At 46.3% G+C, this 27,278-nt stretch overlaps 1 protein-coding gene across 1 annotated transcript; it reads left to right on the top strand.

Moving 5' to 3' along the window:
* Positions 1–6,574: 6,574 nt before the first annotated feature.
* Psmd9 (proteasome 26S subunit, non-ATPase 9) lies at positions 6,575–26,969 on the top strand. The gene is made up of 6 exons (XM_038346111.2): positions 6,575–6,873; positions 14,406–14,508; positions 19,672–19,880; positions 21,941–22,042; positions 25,960–26,048; positions 26,744–26,969. Exons 1-6 carry the CDS (start codon positions 6,736–6,738, stop codon positions 26,769–26,771), a joined length of 669 nt encoding a protein of 222 aa, XP_038202039.1. The 5' UTR covers positions 6,575–6,735; the 3' UTR covers positions 26,772–26,969.
* The last annotated feature ends 309 nt before the right edge of the window (positions 26,970–27,278 follow it).

Consider the following 27,278-nt stretch of genomic DNA (forward strand, 5'->3'; position numbering starts at 1 on the left):
GGATTACCTAGAGTCGGTTAGCTGAGATGGGAAGACCCAGCCTGGATGCGGGCAGCGCCATTCCGTAGGCCGACAAAACAAGCTGAGCAGCAACATTCATTGCCCCCTGCTTCTTGATTGCAGACCCAGTGTGAACTGCAGCTTTGCTGCTTCTGTTAGGAGTTTTGTTGCATCAGCATGACAAGTAGCTAACCCACTCCATTAAAAAACAAACAAACAAACAAACAACAACAACAAAATGAATCTCTCGGATAGACAAGTCAGCAACTCTGTTTGCCAAAGCCTAGGACAAATAACAAGGAGAGGAGCTTCTGCTGTGAGTGTAGTGTTTCCTTCAGGGATAGTGGGATTAGAGGAAGGTGGTGGCTGCATTACACTGTCATTATACTCGATGCCACTGAAGCTCGCTCGCTCTTTATTTATTTAGAGACAGGTTTCACTGTGTAACCCAGGCTGTCCTGAAACTCACTGTGTAGACCAGGCAGGCCTCAAACTCACAGAGACCTGTCTGCCTCTGCCTTCCGAGTGCTGCCATTAATGGCACTGTCCCGGCCTGTACATTTTAAATATTGGGAAATAGGATAGTGTTTTTTACTGAAGTTGGTTAGATATGGAAAAAGCACATATAAACAAACATGTGGCCTGAATTATTCCATACTGAAAATACCTGCTTAATCAGCCCAGAAATGTGTGCCTCTCTTCTCTCTTCTCCCTTCCTCCTTCAGACTATCTGGTGTGTGTGTGTGTGTGTGTATGTGCATGTATACATGTATGTGTTTTAGACAAGCTGTCACGACATAAGAAATTGATTTTCGCCGGGCGGAAAAAAAAATGATTTTCTTCTTTTGAGAAGTGAAGTTTGTTTAGAACAGAAATAATAAAAGTTAATTTAAAAGATGAAAGAAAACATGTAAAATTACCTGGCGCGAGTGAGAAGAAAACACGGAACACCGAACAAACTCTCTTAGGAGTTTATTAGAGGGGGCGTGTGCAGGCCTAGTGAGGTGGGTGTGCAGGGGGGGTGCTAAAGATGGCGCCTCCAGCTTTTAAAAGGGCTGCCTAGCTCATATGCCCAGGGGAATTGCATGGTTATATCATACGCAGATGACAGAGCTCACGCATGTGTGCAAGGGCTCACACAGCTGCGTCATACGGAGATGATGCAACCATGCTGCACGTGGGTCATGTGGGGTCCTTTAAGATTCCTGGGACCATTAGGCACTTCTGCCTGAGGGCTTGTCCACTCGTGCATGACCCTGGAACCAGGAAGTGTCAGCCATCTTGTGTGGCTGAATCATTACAATATCTAATTAAGAGTTAAAAAAAGTAAAAAGGAAGTTTTTAAAAATTTAGTAATCTTTTATCAATCTTTAACCATAAACAACCAAAGACATTATCTTATCTACAGTCTTCTAAAAAGTATCCATATACACATATATATGTATATATGTATATATACACACATGTCTGTATACATATATACACACATATATACATATATATGGAGTGACTTTATGCTTTTCTTTATATAATTTTTATATATACTTTTTTTGTTGTATAGTCAAGGGTTACCTTAAGCACCTGGCCCTCCAAAGTCCTGAGATTACAGGACTGCACTACATTCCTGGCTCTTTTCATATCTTTTCTCTCTGTGTGCGTGTGTGCGTGTGTGTGTGCGCGTGCGTGCGTGTGTGCGCGCGCGTGTGTGTGTGTGGGGGGGGGGTCAGAGTCCAGTGTCTTTCTCTGTCACTCGCCACCATATTTTGTTTGTTTGTTTGTTTTTCGAGACAGGGTTTCTCTGTAGCTTTGGAGCCTGTCCTGGAACTAGCTCTTGTAGACCAGGCTGGCCTCACACTCACAGAGATCCACCTGCCTCTGACCCCCACCCAGTACTGGGATTAAAGGCTTGCGCCACCACTGCCTGGCCACCATATTTTTTGAGACAGGGTCTCTTCTTTAAGCCTGGAGGACATTGACTGTTATTCTGGCTGGACATAAAGCTCAGAGGTTCCAAAGGCCTGTGTCCTCCCCGCGCTGAGGTTATGAACACATGTTCACACCCGACCTTTCATGGGCACTTTCATGTGACACTTCTGTGCCAGGCACTATACTCACGAAGCCATCTTCCTAGTCCCTTTTTTTTTCTTTCTAATTTCTTAAAAACTCTTTGGGCACCAACTTGCACAAATCTGCTACCCTTTGGGCTCTTGAAATCTCACTTTTTTACTGTTAAGAAACTCAGGAAAGCCAGTCGGTGGTATTGTGGGCCTTTAACCCCAGAACTCAGGAGGCAGAGGCAGACGGATGTCTGTGAGTTCGAAGCCAGCCTGGTCTACAAGAGTTAGCTCCAGGACAGGCTCCAAAGCTACAGAGAAATCCTGTCTCGAAAAACAAAACAAAGACAAAAACAAAAGAAAGAAAGGAAGTCAGGAAAAGAGAAGATGGAGTCTTGGACCAGGACCGAGGTGAAAGAAATACCACAGACTGCCAATTCTGACCCACAGATCCGGATAGGGTGAGTCTTTGTCTGTCTCCAGTTCCCTTATCTCCTGGCCTCTCTTGTTCTGAAGTGAACGTGAGAAAAACAAGTTACATAGAGGAGATAGCAATTCAGGCTCCTCTGGATTTTGGCAGCTTCCTAAGACACAAGTTTTATTAGGTCGGGTGGCAGTGCAGGCTGTGAACCCAACAGCCAGGTGAAGGAACAATGGTTGGTTCTTCCCCCTCTCCGCTGCAGCTATCACAACCCTGCTCAAACACCTAACGGTAAACAAGGCTCTGTCCACAAGTTTCTGAGAATCCAGGCCAAACACGTACAGCTGGGGCCAACATTTACATACCACACCGAGTGGAGAGGACCAGGCACAGACATTCGGGGAGGAGCTGATCAGTCGGGCCTGAGATGCTCTTCTGAGAAAGGGATGATCAGGCACTAAGCCCCTGAGTGCTAGAGACTGCTAGATGCTCAGTACGGCTAGAATCCTAGTAGCGTGAGGTCAGGAGGAAGGAGGGAGACTGAGCGCCTGAAATAAACAGAGACCAGAAAGGCCGGAAAGGCAAGAGAAGAGGCAGAGAATCATTGAAAGCTTTTGACTGACACATGGTAATGGTGCCCTTTAGAAAGGTTATTCAGGCTTCTGTGGGGGATGGATTAATAATAAGTCGACTGACAGGCTGCAACAGGGAAGATGTGGTGCTGCAGACTGGAGTAGCAATGAAGGCAATGATGGATTTGAGAGCTACCCAAGCAGTAGAAAGGGACAGGACATTCAAAGGTTTCTTGATCATAGCCACACTGATGTAACAGCATAACACAGTCTTTTAGACACCAGCCTTGGTTTTAGGTGGCTCTGGTGGGGCTCCTCTCCTTGTTATTGGGTACATTTCAAAGCTCAGAAGATTTGCCAGGCAGTTTGCATAGACATCCACATACCTTTCTCCTGCCTTACATATTGTTACATTTGCTTCTTCATACCGCCCTGGACCTTTTCAAACTCAACATCACTTGCAAGGTGGTTGCAGAAACCATGATCCCTTCAAAACTAGGGCATTTGTTGCTTTTCAGTAAGGAAATTCTCTTATGTAATTACAACATCATCTTAGTGCGGGAGTTACTCTTATTCTTCTTATAAGTATACATATATTTGCATATATACATATACATACATATGTATATATGCATGTATGTATGTGTGTATATATATGTGTATATATGTATATATATATACACACCACCATGCCTGGCTCCAAATAGTGTCGGATACCAGCTTTAACAAGGATACCACTTACCAGGGAAGGGGCATGGGGATTAGAAAAATAAGTAAAGAGAACGAAGACCTGAGTGAAATACTAAAGCAGAAGCATAGGAGAGTACTGGGAAGGAGTTCTAGTGAATACTGAGATTTCCTGTGTTAAATTTTCCATGCACTTTTATACCCCAATACAGTGGGGGTGGGAAGGGGTGGCAAAAGACTGCGTTAACGTATACAAAGGACAACCAGAACAGTTACTTTCCCCAGCACTTGAGACATCAAGTCATTAATGTTGTTTAGGCAGTGAACCCAGCCTAGCCCAAGTATCCTATCTCCAGCCCTTGCATTTTTTTTTAAAGAATTTATTTTTTTTCAACTTCTTATTTATTGATTATTTAAAAATTTCCATCTTCTTCCCTCCTCCTCCCCCTTCCCTCCCCTCCCCTCCACCCCTACCCCCCTCCCTCCCTCTCCAGGCCAAGGAGCCATCAGGGTTCCCTACTCTATGTTAAGACCAAGGTCCTCCCAACTCCCCCCAGGTCCAGGAAGGTGATCAACCAAGCTGAGAAGGCTCCCACAGAGCCCGTCCATGCAGAAGAATCAAAGCCCAGCGCCATTGTCCTTGGCTTCTCAGTCAGCCTCTACAGTCGGCCACATTCAGAGTCCGGTTTGGTCTTATGTTCCATCAGTCCCATTCCAACTGGAGTTGGTGATCTCCCGTTAGTTCTGTCCCACCGTCTCCATGGGTGAACGCACTCCTCACGGTCCTGACTTTCTTTCTCATGTTCTCCCTCCTTCTGTTCCTCATCAGGACCTTGGGAGCTCAGTCCGGTGCTCCAATGTGGGGCTCAGTCATTTTCTTCATCTATCGCCAGGTGGAGGTTCTATGGTGATATGCAAGAAATTCATCAGTATGGCTATGGGAACTGGCCTTTTCAGGCTCCCTCTCCTCAGCTGCCCAAGGAACTAGCTGGGGGCGTCTCCCTGGAAACCTGGGAACCCCTCTAGAGTCAAGTCTCTTGACAACCCTCCGATTGCTCCCTTAATAAGATATATGCTTCCCTGATCCCATATCCACCCTTCCTGTATCCCAAGCATCCCATTCCTCCGAGCTCCCCCCATTCTCCCCTTCACGCTTTTCTCTCCCCATCTTCCCTTGGCCCCGTCTCGCCCCACCCTCAAGATCCCAATTTTTGCCCGGCGATTGTGTCTACTTCCAATACCCAGGAGGATTACTATATGTTTTTCTTTGGGTTCACCTTCTTATTATCTTCTCAAGGATCCTGAATTATAGGCTCGATGTCTTTTAATTATGGCTAGAAACCGATTATGAGTGAGTACATCTCATGTTCATCTTTTTGGGTCTGGGTTACCTCACTCAGAATAGTGTTTTCTATTTCCATCCATTTGTATGCAAAATTCAAGATGTCATTGTTTTTTACCTAAAGAATTTATTTTTATCTTATGTGCATTGGTGTTTGGCCTGCATATATGTCTGTGTGGGGGTATCAGACCTTGGAGTTACAGACAGTTGTGAGCTGCCATGTGGGTGCTGGGACTTGAACCTGGGTTCTCTGGAAGAGCAGTCAGTGCTCTTAACCACTGAGCCATTTCTCCAGCTCCCGTGTTGCATTTGTCTAACCATGTAAAGACGTGTTTTACCTTGTCAGCCCAAGGCACCTATGAGGTCTAATAAAAAAAGCTGAATGGCCAATAGCAAGGGAGGAAGCAAGGGAGGTGGGACATGTAGGCAGGGAGTGTAAGGAGGAGGAGAAATTTAGACTCAGGACAATAAAGAAGAAAGATGACAGGAAGATGCCGGGGCCAGCCAGACTTGGAAGAAGCAGGAAAGTTGGACGTACTGAAGGGAAGGTAAAAAGCCCAAGGCAAAAGGTAAATGAATAGAAACGGATTATGTTAAAAGAGTTAGTGGGACAAGCCCAAGTTAGCAAAGGGCCAAGATTCGTAATTAATAAATCTCCACGTCTTTATTTGGATGCTGATAGGGGACCCAAAGAAAAATCACAACTACAGGCCATTATAGTCAGTAAGTTGTTTAAAAAGGGAAAAAATGAGGATTTGAAGGTGTGAAGAGGACAGGCTCAGGTAGAATGGGAGGAGTGCTGAGGTGGATCAGGCATATGACTGTTTGCATGCACAGAATTGTCGAATATTCTGAAAAACGTGAAAAGTTCCAAGACCACCTTCATCTACATGAGTTTGATATAGGTGACCGTGACTGAAAAACCCAAAATGCCGAAAAGCAGTTTTTTAAATGCTCAAGGGCTTTGCACTGTGTGAAGAACTGGGTTGGACAGCAGGACAGTGTCACAGGGATGCTGGGTGTCCTGGACATGGTAGCTTCCAGCACTCAGGAGGCAGGGGCAGGGGAATCGCCGGGTTTGAGGCTAGCCTGGTCTACAGAGTGAGTTCCAGGACATCCAGGGCTACACAGAGAAACCCTGTCTTGAAAAAAATTTGAAAGAACGAAAAGAAAGGGGTCGGGTGGTAATGGCACTTGGGAGGCAGAGGCAGGCGGATCTTTGTGAGTTTGAGGCCAGTCTGGTCTACAAAGTGAGTTCCAGGGTAGCTAGAGCTGTTACTCATAGAAACCTTGACTCAAAAAACCAAAAAGAAAAAGAAAAAGAGAAAAAAAAGAAGAAAAAGAGAAAAAAAGAAGGGAAGGAAGGAAAAGAAAGGAAGGAAAAGGAAGGAAGGAAGGAAAAAAGAAAGAAAATCAGCTGGGAAGTGAGAGCATGAAAAGGCTAGGTTGTCCGTGCCTCCAGACGTGCCTGCCGAGTCATCGGCAAACCACGTGGTTTATCTAGCTGGAGCTTCCGGTGATCAAGCTTCACTCTATACGTTTCCCGGCGCGCCAGCGCTGCCTGGGAATTTTGGCCCTCGGAGGGATCCGTGGTCGCCGTCTCTGCCGGCGTCCGTAGCCGGGAAACCGAGCGTCCGGCGCTGCAGGTTGTGGTCCGCGATGTCTGGTGAGGAAGCCCCGCGTAAGGCAGAGTCCTCCGAGGCCCGTGCGGCCGCTGTCAGCGACATCCAGGAGCTGATGCGCCGCAAGGAGGAGATCGAGGCGCAGATTAAAGCTAATTACGACGTCCTGGAAAGCGTGAGTGTGGCTAGGGCTCCGGGCGGAGAGGACGGCGAGGCTTGCGGACGCGAGGCCCAGGGGTGTCTGCTCAGCACTAACTAAGCGCTTTCCATCCGTTACCCCTTAAAAGCCCCTTGACGTGGGACTTATTTTCATTTTCGGAAGCATTTAACTTTGTTTTTAAATGCAGCCCAAGCTGGCCTCGAACTCGTGAGCTTGCTTCAGCTTTCCAAGTGCAGGAGTTACAGGCCGGTGCCATCATGACAGGCCTGAAGCATTAGTTAAACTTCATGCTCACAAAGATAGAGTATTTGCTGAGGCGTATGATAGTCACCACGGCCACCGTCCATGGGTAACGTTCCCGGGTTTGGCGTGCCTTGCCACCCGCTTTTCATTGGGCCGTAATAAACGTCATCAGTGAGAATTAACTGGGCCCCTTTTAAAAGGTAGGCTATAGCCAGGAGAGGCAGCCTTACTTGTAATCCCAGCACTTGGAAGGTGGAGGCAGGAGGATCTGGAGTTCAGGGTTATCCTTGGCTACATAGTTAGCTCGAGGCCATCCTGGGCTATATTGGACTCAAAAATTTAATAAAATAAAATACAGTTTCTAATTGGGGTGGGGAACAGACTCTGCATTTCAGGAAAACTCCTGGCAGCGCCACAAAGGACTGCTTTTGAGTGACAGGTAAAGGGCATTATTCTTACTGTAAAAAGGAGAAACTGAGACCCAGAGTGGAGCAAATGCTTGCCAGGTTAGGAAGTGGCAGCGGTGGTCAGGTTCTCTGACTTGTCTTCCTCCTTTTTTTTTTCTTTCTTAAAATCACAAGTCACGGTCTGGAGAGATGGCTCAGCAGTTAAGAGCCTTGCCTGCTCTTCCAGAGGTCCTGAGTTCAATTCCCAGCAACCACATGGTGACTCACAACCATCTGTAATGAGGTCTGGTGCCCTCTTCTGGCCTGCAGGCATACACACAGACAGAATATTGTATACATAATAAATAAATAAATGTTTAAAAAAATCACAAGTCACTTTGTAGAGGAAGGGGAGTCAAAATCAGACCCGGATAGGCTGGGTAGATGGGACTAATAGAATGATGCATCACGTGGAGGTGCCATGTTGTGGATATTAGTTAAATGTGGCTTTTTTTTTTCTTTGTCTTTTTGGAGGTCTGCCACCCAGCTTCCAAATAAATACATGGGGTCTTATTCTTACTTATGAATGCCCAGCCTTGGCCTGGCTTGTTGCTAGCCAGCTTTTCTAACTTAAATTATCTCGTTTCTCTTTAACTACTTTTTGATTCTGGGCTTTTTACTTTTCATTATATATTTTCTTTTCCTTCTTCCTCTGAGACTTGCTGGGTGGCTGGCCCCTAGCATCCTCCTCTCCTCCTTTTCTCCCTCCTCTTGTTTATTCTCTCTGCCTTAAAGCTCTGCCTATCCCTCTCCTGCCTAGCTATTTGCTGTTCAGCTCTTTATTAGACCAATCTGGTGTTTTAGGCAGGCAAGGTAACACAGCTTCACAAGGGTAAACAAATGGAACATAAAAGAAAGCAACACATCTCTGCATCATTAAACAGATGTTCCACAGCATGAAACAATGTGACACAGCTTAAGCTGATAGTCCACAACAGTACCACATACTAGGTACCGTCTTACTAGGTGCTGACCCAATGCCTGAACAATACATACTTTATGTGTGCTGTATCAGGTAACTGTCACAGCTACTCCGCTCAATTGGTGTGTGCCCCTGAAGCTCAAAGAGGTGAAGTCAGGGGCTGGAGAGAGAGTGCAGTGGTTACGAGCACTGGCTGCACAATCATGAGGACTGGAGTTCTGATCTAGCCCCTACTATATAACAGTCCACATGTCCCACAGACACCTCTAACTCCATATCCTCGTGGATACATTTAAAACAGACATGTTAACAAACAAATCACTTTTTAAAAATGTGTGTGTATTCATATATATTAATATTTATACATATGAAAGGAGAAATCATTTGCTTAAAGTCACAAGTTAGTTTCAGCCCTCGGGGTTGGTCAAGTAGAATCAAACATCTCATTTTTGATTCTTTGGTATTGGCCTCCTATTTACCATTTAGCCGGGTGTGGTGATGTATACTTGCAATCTCAGCACTTAGAAGGCAAAGGCTGGGAGATTGTCCCATGTTCAAGGCCAATTTGGTCTACACAGAGTTCCAGGGCTATGTAGTGAAATAGCAAGACCCTATCTTAACAGCGGTGGAGTTGGGGAGAGGAGATACTGGGGATATAGCTCTGTTTGTAAAGTGCATCCCTCAAAAGCCTGAAGACCTGACTTCAGTCCTTAGAATCCATGTGTATAGTTGTTCACGTTCGTAATCCCAGCTGGCGAGGCAGAGACAGGACGATGGCCGGGGTTTTTGGCCATCCAGTCTAGCCTGGTTGATGAGTTCCAGGCCAGTGAGACACCTGTCTCAAAGAAGGTAGAGGATGTTCCCAAGGACGTCCCCGGAGCTTTCCTCTGACCTGCACATGCGTATGTGCACGCACAGGTGCACCTGCATTCATACGCATGCACGCATGCACATGCGATAAAACCAAATAAGAAGAGGGAAATTTATAATTACATTGCACATGGAATCTGAGGCTATTTACTATTTTCTCTTAACTATAAGGTGATAGTGTATGTTAATTGCCTTTAATTTATTGTTTGATTGCTGAGGGCAAACAAATATCTTTTCTGATTTTTTTTTTTGTTTGTTTTGTTTTGTTTTTGAGACAGGCTCTTGGTAGGAAGCCTGGGCTATGTAGTAAGACCCTGCCGAGAAGGGGGGAAGGGGGGGGGGGAAGTAAGGTAAAGAGAAAGGAAAATGATACAAATATTAAAACTTCATTTTGGGGCTGGAGAAATGACTCAGCGGTTAAGAACACATTGGCTGCTCTTCCAGAGGTCCTGAGTTCAATTCCCAGCAACCACATAGTGGTTCACAACCATCTGTAATGGGATCTGATGCCCTCGTCTGGCATGCATGCAGGCATGCATGCAGACAGGTCACTCATAAAAAAAAATACATAAAACCTTTCATTTCATAATGCTTAGTCACGAATGTGAAAAGAGAAGGAGACAGTGGTCGCAGGTCATCCGATAAGAAGCTAGTGCCTGGGATATAGTAAAAACAGCAATAAATACACAAGTAAATAACAAAGTTAGCAAAAAACATAGGATATAAATGGACATTCCTCAAATAAAATATGTATGGTTGATAAATAAGCACATAACGCATTTGGAACAGGCCCTGGAGACGACTCAGTGGTCAAGAGCTCTGGCTGCTCTTTTAGAGGGCCTGGAGTCAGTTTCCAGAACCCTTGTGGTAACTTAAAACCAGCTCTGACTCCTCTTCCGGGGACCTGATGCCTCTTCTGACTATTGTGGTCACTGTATGCACATGGTCTGCATGCGTACCTGGAGGCAAAACACTCATGCACAAAATAAATCTTAAAAGCAAGACATGCTAAGTATAGCTATTAAGGAAATGTAATCATAGCGAGATACTATTTTATACTCATTAGGGATGGGTATAATGAAAACGTAGGTAATATCTTAGGGGGAACATGGAGAAATTGGAGACTTCATACAACTGTAAGATGGTGTAACTGCTGTCCAAAATTGTTTGGCAGTTTCTCAAAAAAAATTAAACAGTTATGTAACCCAAAAAACCAATTCCTCCAATGTGATAATTATCATATATTGCAAATATATATTCCTCCCAAAATTTATACACATTGTTTAAAATATCCAAGAAGTGGAAAATGACACAGTTATTCTTCAGTTAACAGATAAATATAGTCTACCCATATGGTGGGCTATTATTTGGAATAATAAAAGGAATAGTGAATTAATCATACTATAATTAGTAATAGTCATGCTATAATGTAAATAAGCCTCAAAAACATTGTGATAAAGAACTTAAAAAACACCATGGATTGTATGTTTTCTCTCTCACACATCTTACTGTGTGCTTCTGGCTGGTTCCCTGTACTTACTATATAGCCCAGGCTAACCTTGAACTCTTGGCAATCTTCCTGCTTAAGTTATAGGTTGACACCACTACACCTTGCTTGTTTATTTGATACACATCTGGATAAAAATCCAGACTAGGCTTGAACTCACTCTGTAGTTCAAACTGGCCTCAAATTTGTAATTTTCCTGTTTTGGCTTGCCACATGTTGGGTAAACAATGTCCTGTTCTGAATCTCTGAAGTCTCCCCTGAAGACCTGAATATTAAAAGTTTGGTGTCGAGCCGGGTGGTGGTGGTGCACGCCTTTAATCCCAGCACTCAGGAGGCTGAGGCAGGCGGATCTCTGAGTTCGAGGCCAGCCTGGTCTACAAGAGCTAGTTCCAGGACAGGCTCTAGAAATAACAGGGAAACCCTGTCTCGAAAAACCAAAAAAAAAAAAAAAAAGCTTGGTGTCCAGGGTGATGCTCTTGAGGTATGGTGGAACCTTTAAGAGATGGAGCTCTGTAGGTCATTGGAGGCATGCCTTTGGTGGGTAGTTACCGTAGGTCATTGGAGGTGTGTCCTTGCTGGGGTACCTTAGGTCATTGGAAGCATGCAGAGGTAGTGGAGCCACAGTCCTTTCTTTTTTTTGCTCCCAGGATGATGGAAGTGGTTTCCTCCATGTGGATGTTCTGCCTGTGCATAAAGCTAAAAACACTGAGTGTCCAAAATAACACACACACACACACACATATGCATACATACATACATACTACATACATACAAACAATGTGACTGTCCAGTTCTGTACTGAAACTTGAAAACTGTGAGCCCAAATAAATCTTCTCTCTATGTTTATTATAAGTCTCAGACATTTTTCTATAGTTTCAAAACATCTCCAGTACAGTCGTTTAATGGTTGCCAGAGGTTTGGGAGAGGGGAGGATGCAAGTGTCTGCTCATGGGTCTAAGGGAGTTTGGTCATGCTTTCTCTACATGCCCCTCCCATGTCTTTAAGAAAACCCCTTTTTCCTTTTCCTTTTCTTTCTTTCTTTCTTTTTTCTTTTTTTGAGATAAGGTTTTGGTTTGTAGTAAGGTTGGTTTTTTTTTTTTTGTTTTCAGAGACGGGGTTTCTTTGTAGCTTTGGAGCCTGTCCTGGACTCGCTCTTGTAGACAGGCTGGTCTTGAACTCACAGAGACCTGCCTGCCTCTGCCTCACAAGTGCTGGGATTAAAGGCATGCGCCACCACCGCCCGGCGTCAAATTGGTTTTGAATTCCATATCCTCCTGCCTCAACCTCCTGAATGCTGGGATTATAGGAGTGGGCTGTCCAAGGTTGTTTGTTGTGTTTTTTTTTTTTTTTCCTTTTTTAGGAGGATATTGATGTAAATGTACTAAAACTGATTGTGGTGGTGGGTGATTAACTCTTGAACATATTGCAAACCATGGGCTTGTATATTTTCAGTGGTTCAGCTATGTGTATATGAATTCTGTTGTATTACAACTGTTTTAATCCCAGATTAGCCTGAAACCTAGACTTGTTGTAACAACTAGCCCTGAATGGGAGTTTTGTCCTTGAGTGCTGGAGAACTGAAGAGAACCGGCACAATCCTCCTGTCTCCGCTTACCTTGAGATCCTTGGCTTGATCCCATCCTTCCTCACAAAGTCACAGTGGTTCTGGGGAGTAGGATGTGGACATACTTGGGAGCCACTATTCAGTCCACCATATTTCATGGCCTGGCTCTCTGCTAGGCATTCATTCAAGTCTGTGTATTAGTCTTTCAGCAGGGGAATGTTGTGTTCCCATTGTGCGGCTGAGGAATTGAGGTTTGGAATGTGTCTTAGACAAAGATGCCCAGCTTGTGGATGGCAGAACTGGAATTGAGATCCAAGTCTAGGCAGCTGGGCAGCTCCTGCTCACCTCAGTGCAAAGCATGCTCTGTTCCCTGATTTATGTAGGAAACTTCAGAAAAAACTTCAGGTGTGGTGGCTCAGGCCTGTAATCCCAGTACTTGAGAGGCTGAAGCAGGAGGATTGCCATGAGTATGTGGTCAACCTGAGCTATAGTGTGAGAGTGTACTTCAGATAAACACTAGACAAAATAGGCCCTAGGCAGAGCCTCTAGTTCCAGCGGCTCAGGAGGCTGAGGCTAGAGAACTGAGAACAGCCTGAGTCAACACAGTGCAGCTGACTAGAAAGTGGTAAAATGGATGGATTGTTTTGAATAGGGAATATATTCCCAATGTTCAGATTCAGAACCTCTAATGGATATCAAATACAAAAGCTCTCCCCTTTCCCTAACTCCCAGCCACTTAGTTTCTTTCTCTGGTGGCGACTACTACCATCCAGTGATGGAAAGAATCTTGGTAGGCCTCTTCTGTCTTTGTATTTATTTATTTATTTATTTATTTGTTGGGGCAGCTGGCCCAATCCCTGCGTTCAGGGGCGTGGCTGCTCCAGCGGGGTAGCATTCCCCTTAAATAGGATTGGGGAGCCGGAAGGTGCCCGTTCGTTTGCGCTGCCCTGCGCTCACCTTCAGCTTCGCTGGACCCTTGGTTCTGTAAGTTCCCTTATCTCCCCTTGTATTAAAATTGAATAATTATAAAAGGACTATTTTTGGTTATTTCCAATCTTCGCCGCATCATTTATTTATTTATTTATTTATTTATTTATTTATTTATTTATTTATTTATAAGAGCCCAAGCCTGGCCCCAGCTGGATCTCTTTAGAGTTTACTCCCTTCAGCTTCAAGGCTTCAGCCAGGTGTCAGCTGCTGGGAGGGAGCAGAGGGAGGAGTCAGGCCAGGGATGGGACTGGAAGGGAACCTCTGAAGGCTCTTTGAGTGTTTTGTTGTTACTTTAATTATTTGGTTTGGGAGAGAAGATCTAATGTATCCCAGGCTGATACTGAACGTACTGTGTAACCGAGGATGACCTCAAACTTCTGATCCTCCTGTCTCCCCATCATTCACCACCACAGTGGCTTATGCAATGCTGGGGGTGGAGTCCAGGGTTTTATGCATGCTAGGCAAGCACTATAGCAGCTGAGATACATCTTATATTCCTAGCCCTGTTTATTAATTTTTTTATACTGCAGAGAATCAAATCTAAGGTCTTGCATATAGCAGTCAGGTGCTCTGCTCTGAGCTGCAGTCCAGCCCCGGGGTCTTTGCTTTGTGTGCACTGTTCTCATGCACCACTTGCATTATGATTTTAAAGACTTCATTTTATTAATGTGTGTACAGTGTGAGGGGCGTTGGTGACAGAGTGTTTATGGAGGTCAGAGGACAACTTTGTGGGATTTGTGTTCCTCTTCTGCCTTTGTGTGGGTCCAGGAACTGAACTCATTGTTCTTCTTGATGGCAGGCATCTTTTCTTCACTGGCTCATCTTTGTTGCCTCCCTGTTTTCATTAGTACCCACTGCAGAGGGTAGCTGCAAGGACACAGCTAAAGAGATCACTCTGTGGCCCTTACTATCACTTTTGTCATGAGTTAGAAGGACAAGGGACTAGGTAATTGCCTCACGATGTTCTTACCTGTGATACCTTTTAACCACATGTCTTTCCTCCAGCAAAAAGGAATTGGGATGAACGAGCCGCTGGTGGACTGTGAAGGCTATCCCCGGGCAGATGTGGACTTGTACCAGGTCCGAACAGCAAGGCACAACATCATCTGTGAGTGACCCTTGCTGGGGCTGGGGCTCAGCCTGTGCTGGGGGTGCTGAAGACACAGGGGAATGACTAGTGTTGAGCATTATGAAGTTTTTCTGCTGTGACAAAATATCTTGTCACCCTTGCGTGACTGAGAACCAAGGGACTAGAGTAGACTGAAGAGTTCCATGTAAATGGTTTTAGTTTTCTATTTTAAGTACTTTGCTTCAAAGCCTGGTGTGGTGGGGCACACCTTTAATCCCAGCACTCAGGAGGCAGAAACAGGCAGATCTCTGTGACGTCAAGGCCAGTCTGGCCTACAGAGCTAGTTCCATGACAGCAGTTTGTAGAGAAACTCTGTCTAAAACAAACAAAGAGACCCAAAATACAAAAATCAAAACCTTGGTTCAATCTGGGCGAGGTGGTGCCCAGCTGTAATGATCAGGAGTTGAGGCCAGTCTGGGCTGTACAAGAAAGCAAAAAGCAAGAAATGGAACTTTACTTCATTATGGGAAGTTTATTGAAGTTACATGGAAGCCCATACCAGTATTGCTTACCAGCCCCATCAAATTCACGAAGATTAGATTCAGCTTCTTAGGGTAGTGACCTGACTCCCACCATTCAAACAGAAAAGACCTGGACTGGCGCTCAGTGGGGACCCTTGAAGTATGCGTGCAGTACAAGGGTCAGCAGAAGTCAGTCTCTGCCTCTTCCTCAGGGCCCACAGGCTGTGCTCCAGCCAGAGGGCAGGTGACAGAAAGGGTCTTGTGTCAATTAACATTTTTCTCTCACAGTCCCCCTGCCTGCCAGGAAAGCTGGGCAGACCTAGTCCACTGCAGGCCCTCACTGTCCTAAGCTAGCAGAGCATGGCACCTGGAGAGGGCATTAGGCTTGTGTTTGTGCCTTGACAAGCTATAGACACATGTTATCTCTGACTGCTCTGGAGGTGAGATGTCCAGATGGCCTCACTGACAAAATCAAGGTGTCAGCAAGGCTGGCTCCCCCTAGACTGGGGGCAGGGTGTATTTTTTGTCTTTCCTGAGGCCACCTGTGTCTCCTGGCTCTCGGCCACCCTCTGTCTTTAGAAGTAGTGATCACATCTTTCTAGCCTTTGGTCTGTTATCTCATCTTTTTCTGTGGTCCTCCTGCCTCCCTCTTGTTAAAACCCTGGGATGATATCAGGCCCTCCTGGGGCTCAACCCTCCTCTCAAGATCCTTAATTATACCTGACCTGCACACTCTGTTTTGTTTCATGAGGTCACGTGTGCCTCGGCTTTGGGAATGAGGATGTGAGCATCTTTTTCTTGGCACTGGTAGATAACTAGTCCTCCATCCCAGTTACACCAGGAGATTAATCGCCCGCCATTTGCACTTAATGATTTCCTTTGAATGCACCCCAGCTCTGGCTTCATCTGCAGAGTGTTTTGGTAATGAGGCCTTCTTCGTAAAAATAGGATGCAGAGTAAGATGCAAGGTCCCTTAAAGCCACAGTGCGATGATTGAGCACCTCAGAGCATCCTCTTTACCCTGAATATTCTGGTTTCAAGAAGGCTCAGTTTACATTAAAACAACAGGAAATGCTGAGAACAGGAAAACCACCCTAAGACAACCAGGTGGGAGCCAAATTCTGGGCTTTACTCTAGACCTCTAAGCCCCAAGTGATATGGCCCACTCTCTTCCACATTATTAGCAGGACCTTGGGGAAGGACCTTGGGGAAGTTTGAGGAATGCAAATTTTTATTCAAATAATTAACTTCATTTTTTTTTTTTTTTTTTTTTGGTTTTTCGAGACAGGGTTTCTCTGTGGCTTTAGAGCCTGTCCTGGAACTAGCTCTTGTAGACCAGGCTGGTCTCTAACTCACAGAGATCCGCCTGCCTCTGCCTCCCGAGTGCTGGGATTAAAGGCGTGCGCCACCATCGCCCGGCCCTTAACTTCATGTTTTAACACCATTCTTTTCCCACTAATTTGAAATGCATCAGTGTGTGTGTATGCGCTTGTGCCTCTGCGTTGCTGGGGGTGGAGCATAGGACCTCATGCTGAGTACTTACTGTACCATTGAACTACACCTCAGTCCCAGTGTAGGTTTTCAGTTAGGCTTAGCCTATTTCTGGACTTTTTACACTGTTCTACTCTCTGTGTTAATTTTATATCCTCTTAATGACTTTATTATATGTTAAGAACATGGTTGAACAATTCCCTCTTATTAGTGTTCTTTTGAGAAACTATTATTGTACTCTTAGACAGGGACTTTTCATAAGGAATAGTCTTGAGCTTACATTGAAATTGGGAAAATAATGCAGTCTCATGTGCTCTGTCCCCAGTTTCCTCTAGTCACCAGCGAGGGTGCGCATGGTACATTTATGACTGCTTAACTTAGTTTTGAAATAATTGCTGCAGAAACATTTACCCAGGAGATGAAAGCCTTTTGAATTCTGAAGTGGAGCTGTAATGTGTTAGCGATCAAGTCATTCCTCCTCTCCGCCATAGCTGTGTGGTGGATATAGATTATGCAGGCAATTCTGGAGGTTCTGGGGCTCCCCGTGGCCTTTACTGCTCAATGTGGCTTTTCTAGTCATGGTGACCATCTATGACATTAACTCTGCTTTAAACATTCCTGATCTGGAGTCTAGTTTTGTTTTTGTTTTTGTTTTTTTTTTCCTCACATTTGCTTCTGTGGGCTGAGTCCCCAAGGCCTGTAATGCCTGAGGGCCTCTTCTTTGCTCCTCAGTGACAAACCAGGTTAGGTAACCAAACAGCCCACGGTCAAAGCTCCTGCAGAGATGGAGAGTCTGTGACCCGTGGATGCCAGGTGTGGGCTGGCAAATGATGGGAGATGCCAGTGCATGCAGGGCCTGATGGACGGCACAGTGCGTCTTCATTTAGTTTCAATGTTTATTTATATGTATGCCTGTTTTGCCTGCTACCTACAGCATGTGGTCCCGGTAACTGCAAAGGCCAGAAGAGCGCAGAGATCCCCTGGGACCAGAGTTACAGAAGGTTGTGAGCATCTGTGTGGTGCTGGCATTGGACCTGGGTCCTTTGAAAGAGCAGCCCGTACTCCTAACTGCTGGTCCATCTCTCCAGCCCCTGGTTAAACATTATGAACTAGTGTTTAACACTGAAAAATTAGAGGCTGTTCTCCCGTCAAAGCCCTCAATTTTTTTTTTTTTTTGGTTTTTTGAGACAGGGTTTCTCTGCAGCTCTTTTAGAGCCTGTCCTGGACCTAGCTCTTGTAGACCAGGCTGGCCTCGAACTCACAGAGATCCGCCTGCCTCTGCCTCCCAAGTGCTGGGATTAAAGGCGTGCGCCACCACCGCCCGGCTCCTCAATTTTTTTTTTTTTTTGTTTTTTGTTTTTTGTTTTTCGAGACAGGGTTTCCCTGTAGTTTCTAGAGCCTGTTCTGGATCTAGCTCTTGTAGACCAGGCTGGCCTCGAACTCAGAGATCCGCCTGCCTCTGCCTCCTGAGTGCTGGGATTAAAGGTGTGCGCCACCACCGCCCGGCTAAAGCCCTCAATTTTTGACCTTTCTAAAAAAAATCAAAGCTTTGGCGGCATTGGATTTGTCTCTGGAGCCGCGTCAGTTGGCAGGAGCCCGGTAGTAGTTGCCTGCCCCACACTGAATTATTAGGGTCTTATGTCTTTCTTTCTTTCTTTTTTTTTCCTGGAGAGGATTTAAGAGAAGAGGCTGAAGAGATAGCTCAGTGGTTAAAAGTACTGGCTGCTCTTCTAGAGGTCCTGAGTTCAATTCTGAACACCCATATGGTAGTTTGCAACCATCTGTAACTGTAGTTGCAGGGATCCAATGCTTTCTTCTGGTGTGCAAATGTACATACAGACAAAGCACCCATATCCATAAAGTACACAAATAAAAAGAAAGTTGTTTTACTTGTTTGAGACAAGCTCTTATGTACCCCAGCCTTAACCTCAATATTTGGCTGAGCATGGCCTTGAAATTTTGATCCTTCTGTTTCCACCTCCTGAGTTCCTGAGTGCTGGGATTGCAGGCCTGTACCACCATGACTGGGTAATGCTGTGCTGGGACTCGAACCCCAGGGTCTCATGGGTGCTCAGAGACACTCTGCCAGTGGAGCTCCACCCCCGCCCCAGGGTCTCATGGGTGCTCAGAGACACTCTGCCAGTGGAGCTCCACCCCCGCCCCAGGGTCTCATGGGTGCTCAGAGACACTCTGCCAGTGGAGCTCCACCCCCGCCCCAGGGTCTCATGGGTGCTCACAGACACTCTGCCAGTGGAGCTCCCCCCTGCCCCCCCCCCCGCAGCCCCAGGGTTTCATGGATGGTCACATATACTCGGCCAGTGGAGCTCCACCACTGCTCCAGGGGCTTATGGGTGCTCACACTCTGCCAGTGGAGCTCCACTCCCGCCCTTTTCAGCAGCTGTTCAGCCTCACTGTTTTGTTTTGTTTTCTTGAGACAGGGTGTCATGCACCCTACTCTGGCCTCCTGATCCTCCGGCCTCTCTCTCCAGGCATTGGGGTTGCAGATGTTGCATCCTGCCCCACTGCCACCTACTTCTGTCTGACTTCTGCCATTGTCCCTGTTTATAGCATGGTTGCAACTGGATGTACCCAATTTGTCCTCACATTTCAGGTCTTAGCAGGCTATGCTGCTTTTGAGGGGCCCTCTTGATGCCCTAACTTATTCAATCATCACCTGTTCTTTTCTTCACTAGACAGCTCGCTAGGTGAGGCTAGGTCTGCCCTGTGTCTGGTTCTCAGGTTTGCCTGCCCCTTGGACTCTGGCATCTAATGAACACTCGTTAAACATTCTGCTATGTTGTTACTTTTTTGGTTGCTGTGACAAAATACCTGGTAAAAGAAACTTCAGAAGGAAGAGCTTGTTCTGGCTGACAGTTGAGGGTACAGTCCATCCTGGTGGAGAGTCTCAGGTACCCAGGTACAGTGTGCCTGCTTCAGGGGCAGAGCTTTGAGTACTGGTCCTCAGTCTCTTGGGATGGTGCTGCCTGCATTCAGGACTATCTTCCTTCCTCAGTTAAACTTCTCTGGAAATGCCCTTAAAGATACTTCCAGAGACTTATCTTGGGCGTTTCTCAGTCTCAAGATGTTGGCAAGATACAGCATCACAGTGAACAAACTCAGGTGTCTCATGTCATCTGTCTTGTGTCCTGAGCTTTCGTCCCTTTCCTCTCACATGCTGTTCTCTTCCCAGGTCTACAGAATGATCACAAGGCTGTGATGAAGCAGGTGGAGGAGGCCCTGCACCAGCTACATGCTCGGGACAAGGAGAAGCAGGCCCGGGACATGGCTGAAGCCCAAGAAGAGGCCATGAGCCGCAGGCTGGGCTCCAACAACCCCATCCTACCCCAGGCCTTCGCCAGAGTGAACAGTATCAGTCCTGGCTCCCCAGCCAGTATTGCGGTAATCCTGCTTGCTCCCTTAACCCTACCTCTAAAAGTGCTATGACTTAGACTTGCCAGAAGCCCAGCCCATTCTCTCATTCTGTGGCCCTGAATTCCTCTATCCCTTTAACACGCGCTGGCCAGAGCTTGGTGTACATAGGGTCAGTGCACTGCACTCAGGGAGACCTGTTGGGGTAGCTGGGACACAGTGTAGAAGGCAGTCCATGCCTCAGAAGAGAGGAGGCGCTCTTCTTGGAACCATTTTCCCTGGACACTGAAAAAAAAGAACAAGAAGAGCTTGAAATGAATTCTTCCTCGATAGGTTCTGAGGAGACATCTCTGCAGCATTACTGAGTGGTTGTGCTTACTAAAGGAACAGGGTAGCTTAGAGCTGTGTATCCAACACTGCAGCCAGTTTCTGACTATTTTCTTTTCTTTTGTTTTTTGTTTTTGTTTTTTGCTGAAACTAGCTCTTGTAGACCAGGCTGACCTTGAACTCACAGAGATCCACCTGCCTCTGCTTCCCGAGTGCTGGGATTAAAGGCGTGCGCCACCACCGCCCAGCTCCCACTATTTTCCTAGGTCCTAAAACGAAGCCCTGTGGTCCCAGACATGTCACTCTGAACTTGGCAACTGCCAGTCTTCTTGTCTGGACAGATGTGCCTGTTCTGTATACTTCATGGGAAGGCAGTCCTGTGGCACGTGGACTTTTGTGTTTGCTTTCTTTTACTCAGTCCTGTGTTCAGGGTTTATTCAGGGCTCAGTCATATATCTAGGCTTCATAACATTTTATGGCCAAATAATATCCCATTGTGTGATAGACATGACTTGTTTGTCCGTTTGTCAGCTAATGTGTGTCACGAATATTCGTGTAGGAGTTTGTGTGTGGGCCTGTGTTTAACCTGAGTACTGCAGCCATCCTCTGGGGTAGTACCACTGTTCTCCATATCTGACCTGTGAAGAAAGCCACACAAACTTGAAGCAACCTGAGCCAGGACACACACAGCTCCTGGGAAGCAGAACTGGATTCTGAATCCAGATCCTACAAGTCATCTTATGACCATTAAACCCTCAGGACTTGGGGCTGGAGGAGTGGCTTGGTGGTTAAAATCTCTGGCTGGTCTTCCAGAGGACCCAGGTTCGGTCATCAGAACTTACATGGAGTTCGCACCCATCTAACTCTAGTTCTAGGAGATCAGTGCCCTCCTCTGGCCTCCATGAGCACCTGCCACATAACTGGTGTACAGACATACAAGTATGCAAAACACCCATACACATTAAATAGCAACAACAACAAAAAACTTAAAAATTAAAAAAGGTCACAAGACTGCTGGGTATGGTGACATACATTTATAATCCTGACCACTCAGTCAGCTGAGGAAGGATGGTCACAGGTTTGGGCAACTTAGGAAAATCCTGTTTTGAAATCAAACGTGAACGAAGACTGAGGATAGAGCTCTTGCCTAGGTTGTGTCCCTAGTGCTGCAGACAGTTTAAAAGCAAAAGCAAATCAAGTCCCCAGACTGCAGGCTGCAGCTAGCTCTGTTTCAGTCCCAGCTGCTTCTGTAGCAGTGCGCGCCCAGCTGCAGCCAGTCTGACAGGTGTCTGTGAAAGGGATGGGCAGTGATGTCGATAATCTTGAGATCTAAAATCAAAGGGCCGCGCTGGGTCTGGCTGGCCTCTTCCCTGTGCCTGCTGTTTAGGGACTTCTAGCGCAAATGTTTGTCTTGTCTAAAAAATATGCCTACATTAGCCTGTCTCTTCTTGCCCTGGAACCTGGCTCAGAAACTCCAGAAGGCAGCTTGAGCTTTTCCTGTTGTCCTCAAGGCCTCCACTGGGCACCCTGGACACCATTTGCTATATCTGCCTTAGAAGAAACCTCCAGGATGAGGTGGTCCACTCATCCACTCACCTTCCTGTATGAGGAGTAGAAACCTTTGAGTTATACTTTGAGCTTGCTTTTCTTTCCCTGTAGGAAGTGAGCTCTTGACCTTGTCACTGAGCCGTGTGTTGAGCAGTAAAAGTGACCAGAAACGCATTCAGCCTCTTGGTTGATTTTTAATCTTCTCCTGTCTCTAGGGCCTGCAAGTGGATGATGAAATTGTGGAGTTTGGCTCTGTGAACACCCAGAACTTCCAGTCGCTGCAGAACGTTGGCAGCGTGGTGCAGCATAGCGAGGGGGTGAGTTAGGGGTGGCTTGGCATCTGGGTGCTTCACAAACTGCAGAGGGGGTGGGGAGGGAAGTCCAAGAGGAGCATACCGCAGATGGAGGGTCTGCTGTGGATGGACCACGAATACCATCACCAGGTTTCCACCCCCTAGATGACCTCCTGCTGAAGCTGAAGTTTCCTGCTCCATCATACTGGGGTTAGGCTCCCAGCATATGCATTTTCTGGAGGGAGACAAACGTTCAACTCATAGCACTGGGCATAACATTGGTCCAGAAAATGTTAATGGGTTCCTCACTGCTGACAGTGTTGTCCCTCAAGAGTAGTCTGTGTTGCACCCCTCTTCTTGAGAGGCTTTTCCTCCCCTTTCCTGCACTTGTCTTTAACCAGGTGAGTTTTTTCCCAGTCACCTTGTCTAAATCCCTTGTCTGTGTGCAGTGCCTATTTGCAGTAACTCTTCTGGAAGGTCTCTCCGCTTTGGCACAGGCTCTGTTCCCCTGCAGCTGCTATTGGAGCCTCCTTGTCTGTCATTGACTTCTCAAGACCCTACGATGTTTTTAGCTTCCCACTAGCATGACAATATGTACATGTGTATGCTTTCTTCTTTTTTTTTTCTTTTCTTTTTTTTCTTGAGACAGGGTTTTTCTGTAGCTTTGGAGCCTGTCCTGGAACTAGCTCTTGTAGACCAGGCTGGCCTCGAACTCAGAGAGATCCACCTGCCTCTGCCTCCCGAGTGCTGGGATTAAAGGTGTGCGCCACCACCGCCAAGCTCCATGTGCGTACTTTCTGAGGTGGCACCCCTAAAAAAGGGTTACTGGCTCTGAGAGTGCCACTGAGAGTCTCAGCCTATCCCAGGCTGGCCTGGAGCTCACTGTGTAGCCTGGGATGATCTTAACCCTCCTGACTGGTCTAATGTCGTTCTGAGCCATCTCTCCAGCCTGTGGACGTACGTTCTTATTTCTCTGGCACATATACTTCTGGAATTTATTTTGTAATTAGTGTGACACACATTACCAGCCCACTTTTTTCCCAAGTGGATAGTAGTTATCCCAGTAGCATATACTATGATTAATGCTTAACTGGCATTATGATTAACTGGCACCTTTGTTAATACCAGATATCTTTGTATGTGGGTGGTGTTCTGTTTGTTCTGAACCTTTTTGGAATTGCTTAAAAGAATCCATTTGTCCCTTGTCAGCTTTCCTTTAACACCGTGCTATAGAGTGAGTGCAAAACCATTTTGCAGGCTAATACCACAGACACTGTCTGTCTAGAGCAGTGGCTCTCAGCCTTCCTAATGCTGCGACCCTTTAATACAGTTGTGTTATGTTGTGGTGACCCCAACCATAAAATTATTTTTGTTGTACTTAGTAACTAATTTTGCTGCTTTTATGATTTGTAACGTAAACACGTGTTTTCTGAAGACCCATATGATGAGAACCACTGCTCCAGATGGATAGAAGATTAGCCATCCCCACCGAGCACTGCTGGTTCTGGCCCAGAGGCTTCTGTGAGGGTTAGCCAGGATGTCAGCAGAAGCCATAGCCACCCAAAGGCTTCAATGAGGCTGTGAATCCACCTTCATCCTATGGTTGGCCTGAGGCTTCAGATACTGACTGTGTGGCTTCTTACCTTAGATGAAGAGAGCTGAGAGGAGGCCACAGGACTTTTTTATTTTTTTAACCCAATCATGCAAAACACAGAGTCATGTCTCCTTACCTGTTGGGAGTGCGTTGCTAGGTCCGACCCACAGTTTGGGAGAAGGGAATTGGACCTCCTGAAGGGAGACATGTGAGAAGATGTTGGGGCGTGTTATTAACTTGTCCAGAAGGTCTTCTCTGCTCGGCCCTTGCCCACTTGTCCTGTTTCTGTAAATTCATTCTGTCACCATCTGAGAGGTCTGTGACGGAGTAAACAGGCTCACTCACCCTCACCTCCACCTCTCAGCTTTTTCTCCTAGCTCTTTTTTTGTTTTGTTTTGTTTTGTTTTTCGAGACAGGCTTTCTCTGTGTAGCTCTGGTTGTCCTAGAACTCACTCTGTAATTGGGCTGGCCTCGAATTCAGAGATCCTCCAGCCTCTGCCTTGGAAGTACAGGGATCAAAGGTGTGTGCCACCATGCCTGGTTACTCCTGTTAGATTCTGGAAGAGGATGTTTATACAAACAAGTTCCTGGCCATTTTCTAGCTTGGGACCTTCCAGGAGGCCTGTGTGTCTCCTAGCAAAGTGCTATTGGCTGTCTCTAAAGTGTAGTTTCCTATAGCAAGATCAGCTTCTCCGGCATTCAGGCCTAGGAGTTATGATAGCTCTATGTAATTACATCACTACCAGCACAGTAAACATGCGGAGCTGTGGACCCCAGAGTGACTCAGTTTTCTTGGTAACTAGTTCTTTCCTGCACTTGATCACTGATCAGTGCTCTGTTGAAAGTATATTTTTCAGAATGTTACAGAAGTTAACCATAGTGCTTTAAAAAAAAAAAAAAAAACACTTGTCCTAGACAGGATCTCACTACACATCCTTTGCTATCCTCAAACTTGCCATGTAGATCAGGCAGACTGCCCTTGAACTCACAGAAATCCTCCTGCCTCCCAAGTGCAGGTGGTATTAAAGGCGTGTGCCACCACCCAAACTGGCACACTGGTTTGTTTTTGTTTGTTTTTTAAGTATAACTGTTTATAATAAACTAGTTCAGCTATAGGAATGTAGTGAGTTCTTCGTTACAACATGGATACTGAAAACATGATTCAAAGTGAAAGATGTAACACAAGGCCATCTACGTCCACTCAATGAAACTGTCTAAAGGGCAGATGCACGAAGCAGAGAGACAGAGGGGAGATTGGCGGTTACTGGGGCTGGAGGGACGAGCATGGGAACTGACTGCTGGCGGTCTTTTGGATGATGCAGACATTTTGCAGTTAGATGATGGTGCTGGCTCATAACTCTCTTGAGTATAGGAAAGCCACTGAGCCATATACTTTACTCTATGTGCAAATTGTGTCTCAGTAATAAATACAATGCCTATTTATCTTACAAACAATCACATTGTGCAAAAATGTTTACATTAAAAATCAAAGCCCTGTGTCTCTCCCTCCCTCAATATCTCCCCTGTGTGTGCTCCCTTCCGACTGGGGGCTGGGGTCCAGCAGGGAACAAAAGGAGACGGTCCTGGTCCTTGGCGTTGATGGGGAGCACATTATGGGGGCAGACATTAATCAATAATCCTAGGCATGCAGTTTCACACCCTGACAAGTGTTAGAAAAGGCAGCACAGGAGGGCTGGAGGAAAGCAATGGGGTCCATGATTTAGTTTGGGGTTGAAGGAGAGTGTTCAGAAGGACGGAGCCTTGGTGTGTATAGAAGTTGATCAGGTAGGGCGGCCACCAGAGGAGCCTTCAGGCCGGTTCAGAGGCCGAGAGGGCAGGAAGAGCAGAGGATGATGTTGGAGCTCAGAACCAGGAGAATGGGGAGAAGGGCAGGGGGTGGAGCAGGGAGGTGACCAGGTGTCCGGCCACTCAAGGCCAGCCTTGGAGTGCCTCACAGTGGAAATTAATTGCCTTCTTTTCCTGGGGAACAGCAGGAGCTGCTGTACCTCCCAAGTTGGGGAGAGTTTGTCTTAGAAATTTCACTGGTACTAGTTAGAGTAGGTTTGGGGGACAGTTTGTAGCACCTGGGGCTGTGTCCTAATATGGTCCTAAATAGGGCCCAGGGGTTAAACACACGAACCTGGGGGACATTCTTACTCAGATCATCACTCTACTCCCTGCCACTGTGCTTTGAAGTTGCACACAGCCCCTCAGTGCCAGCTTCAGGAACCCGCCCAGCTAGGCGCCCATGCTCTGTAATTTCTTATAGGTCAGGAAGGGGCTTTTCAGCTTCAGTCCATTTTGAGTGTTACGGAAGCTGAGGCCAGAGTGACTTTTTGCCTTTCAGAAGCCCCTGAATGTGACGGTGATCCGCAGAGGGGAGAGACACCAGCTCAGACTGACGCCCACACGCTGGGCAGGAAAAGGACTGCTGGGGTAATGGTCTGCTTCATTCCTTCACGCCACAGTGTGGGTGGAGCCTTAGATGAGGCTGCTGGGGTAATGGTCTGCTTCATTCCTTCACATCACAGTGTGGGTGGAGCCTTAGATGAGGCTGCAGGTAAGGGGCAGTGAGTCCTCAGGTTTCCTAAGAGTCTGGTTCTCTTATTACCTGAGCATCATCTTTAAGAGGAAGAAAAAGGGCTGGTGGGAAGGCTCAGCAGGTAAAGGTACTTTCTGCTGAACCCAGTGACCTGAATTTGACCCCCAGTAGCCACATGGTGGAAGGAGAGACCTGACTGCTGCAAGTTGTTCGTAGCACACGCTCTCAGACTCTCTTACGTACACAGTGAATAAATTGAAAAATACAGTTTGGGGCTGGAAAAATGGCTCAGCAGTTAAGAGCATTGGCTGCTCTTTCAGAGGACCTTTGTTCAATTTCCAGTACCCACATGGCAGCTTGGAGCTACCTGTAACTCCAGTTCCAGGGGATCTAACACCCTCATACAGACATAGATGCAGGCAAACACGCCAATGCACATAAACTAAATAAGTCATTAAAAATAAAGACAAATAAAGTTTTTTTAAAAAGAGAAAAAGTGTTGATGAAAAGCCCAGGAAGCTTGCTTCAGCTGTTGGTCTTGCTGGATGGAGCCATCAAGCGTGACCTGTGTCTGTGTTTTCTTTCCCAGCTGCAACATTATTCCTCTCCAGAGATGACTGTCCCCAGGGACCTGCAAGAGTGCTGCAGCCGGGCCCTGCTCTGGGTCTGGTAGGGATTTCCTCATTCTCCTTGATCTCTGAAGTGTAAGGATCTGGAAGAGAGCAGGGAAAGCCGGAGCATCATGGTGGAGGACCCGCTCTGGCCTTCGGTGTAATCTCTCTGGATTGAGGCATTAAAAACATGATTTGTGCCTAGCTAAGTCTTGTGTGAAATAGGCCATAGCCCTATCTGGGGATTCTGTACATTGACCCAGTGAGTTGGAATGATTCTGGCAGGTAATGATCCGACTTTATTTTCTTATTTGAGACAGTCTCATTGTGTAGCTCTGGCTCCCCTGGAACTCACTGTGTAGACCATTCTGGCCTTGAGCTGACAGAGATCCTCCTGCCTCTGCATCCTGAGTATTGGGGTTAGAGGTATGCACCACCATGCCTGATTTGACCCTGAGAGATATTTGTTCTACATACATAATTTTGACTTAAGTTTTTGAGAATACCTGCATA

The sequence above is a fragment of the Arvicola amphibius genome, chromosome 10, assembly GCF_903992535.2.
Source record: "Arvicola amphibius chromosome 10, mArvAmp1.2, whole genome shotgun sequence".
Taxonomy (NCBI): domain Eukaryota; kingdom Metazoa; phylum Chordata; class Mammalia; order Rodentia; family Cricetidae; genus Arvicola; species Arvicola amphibius.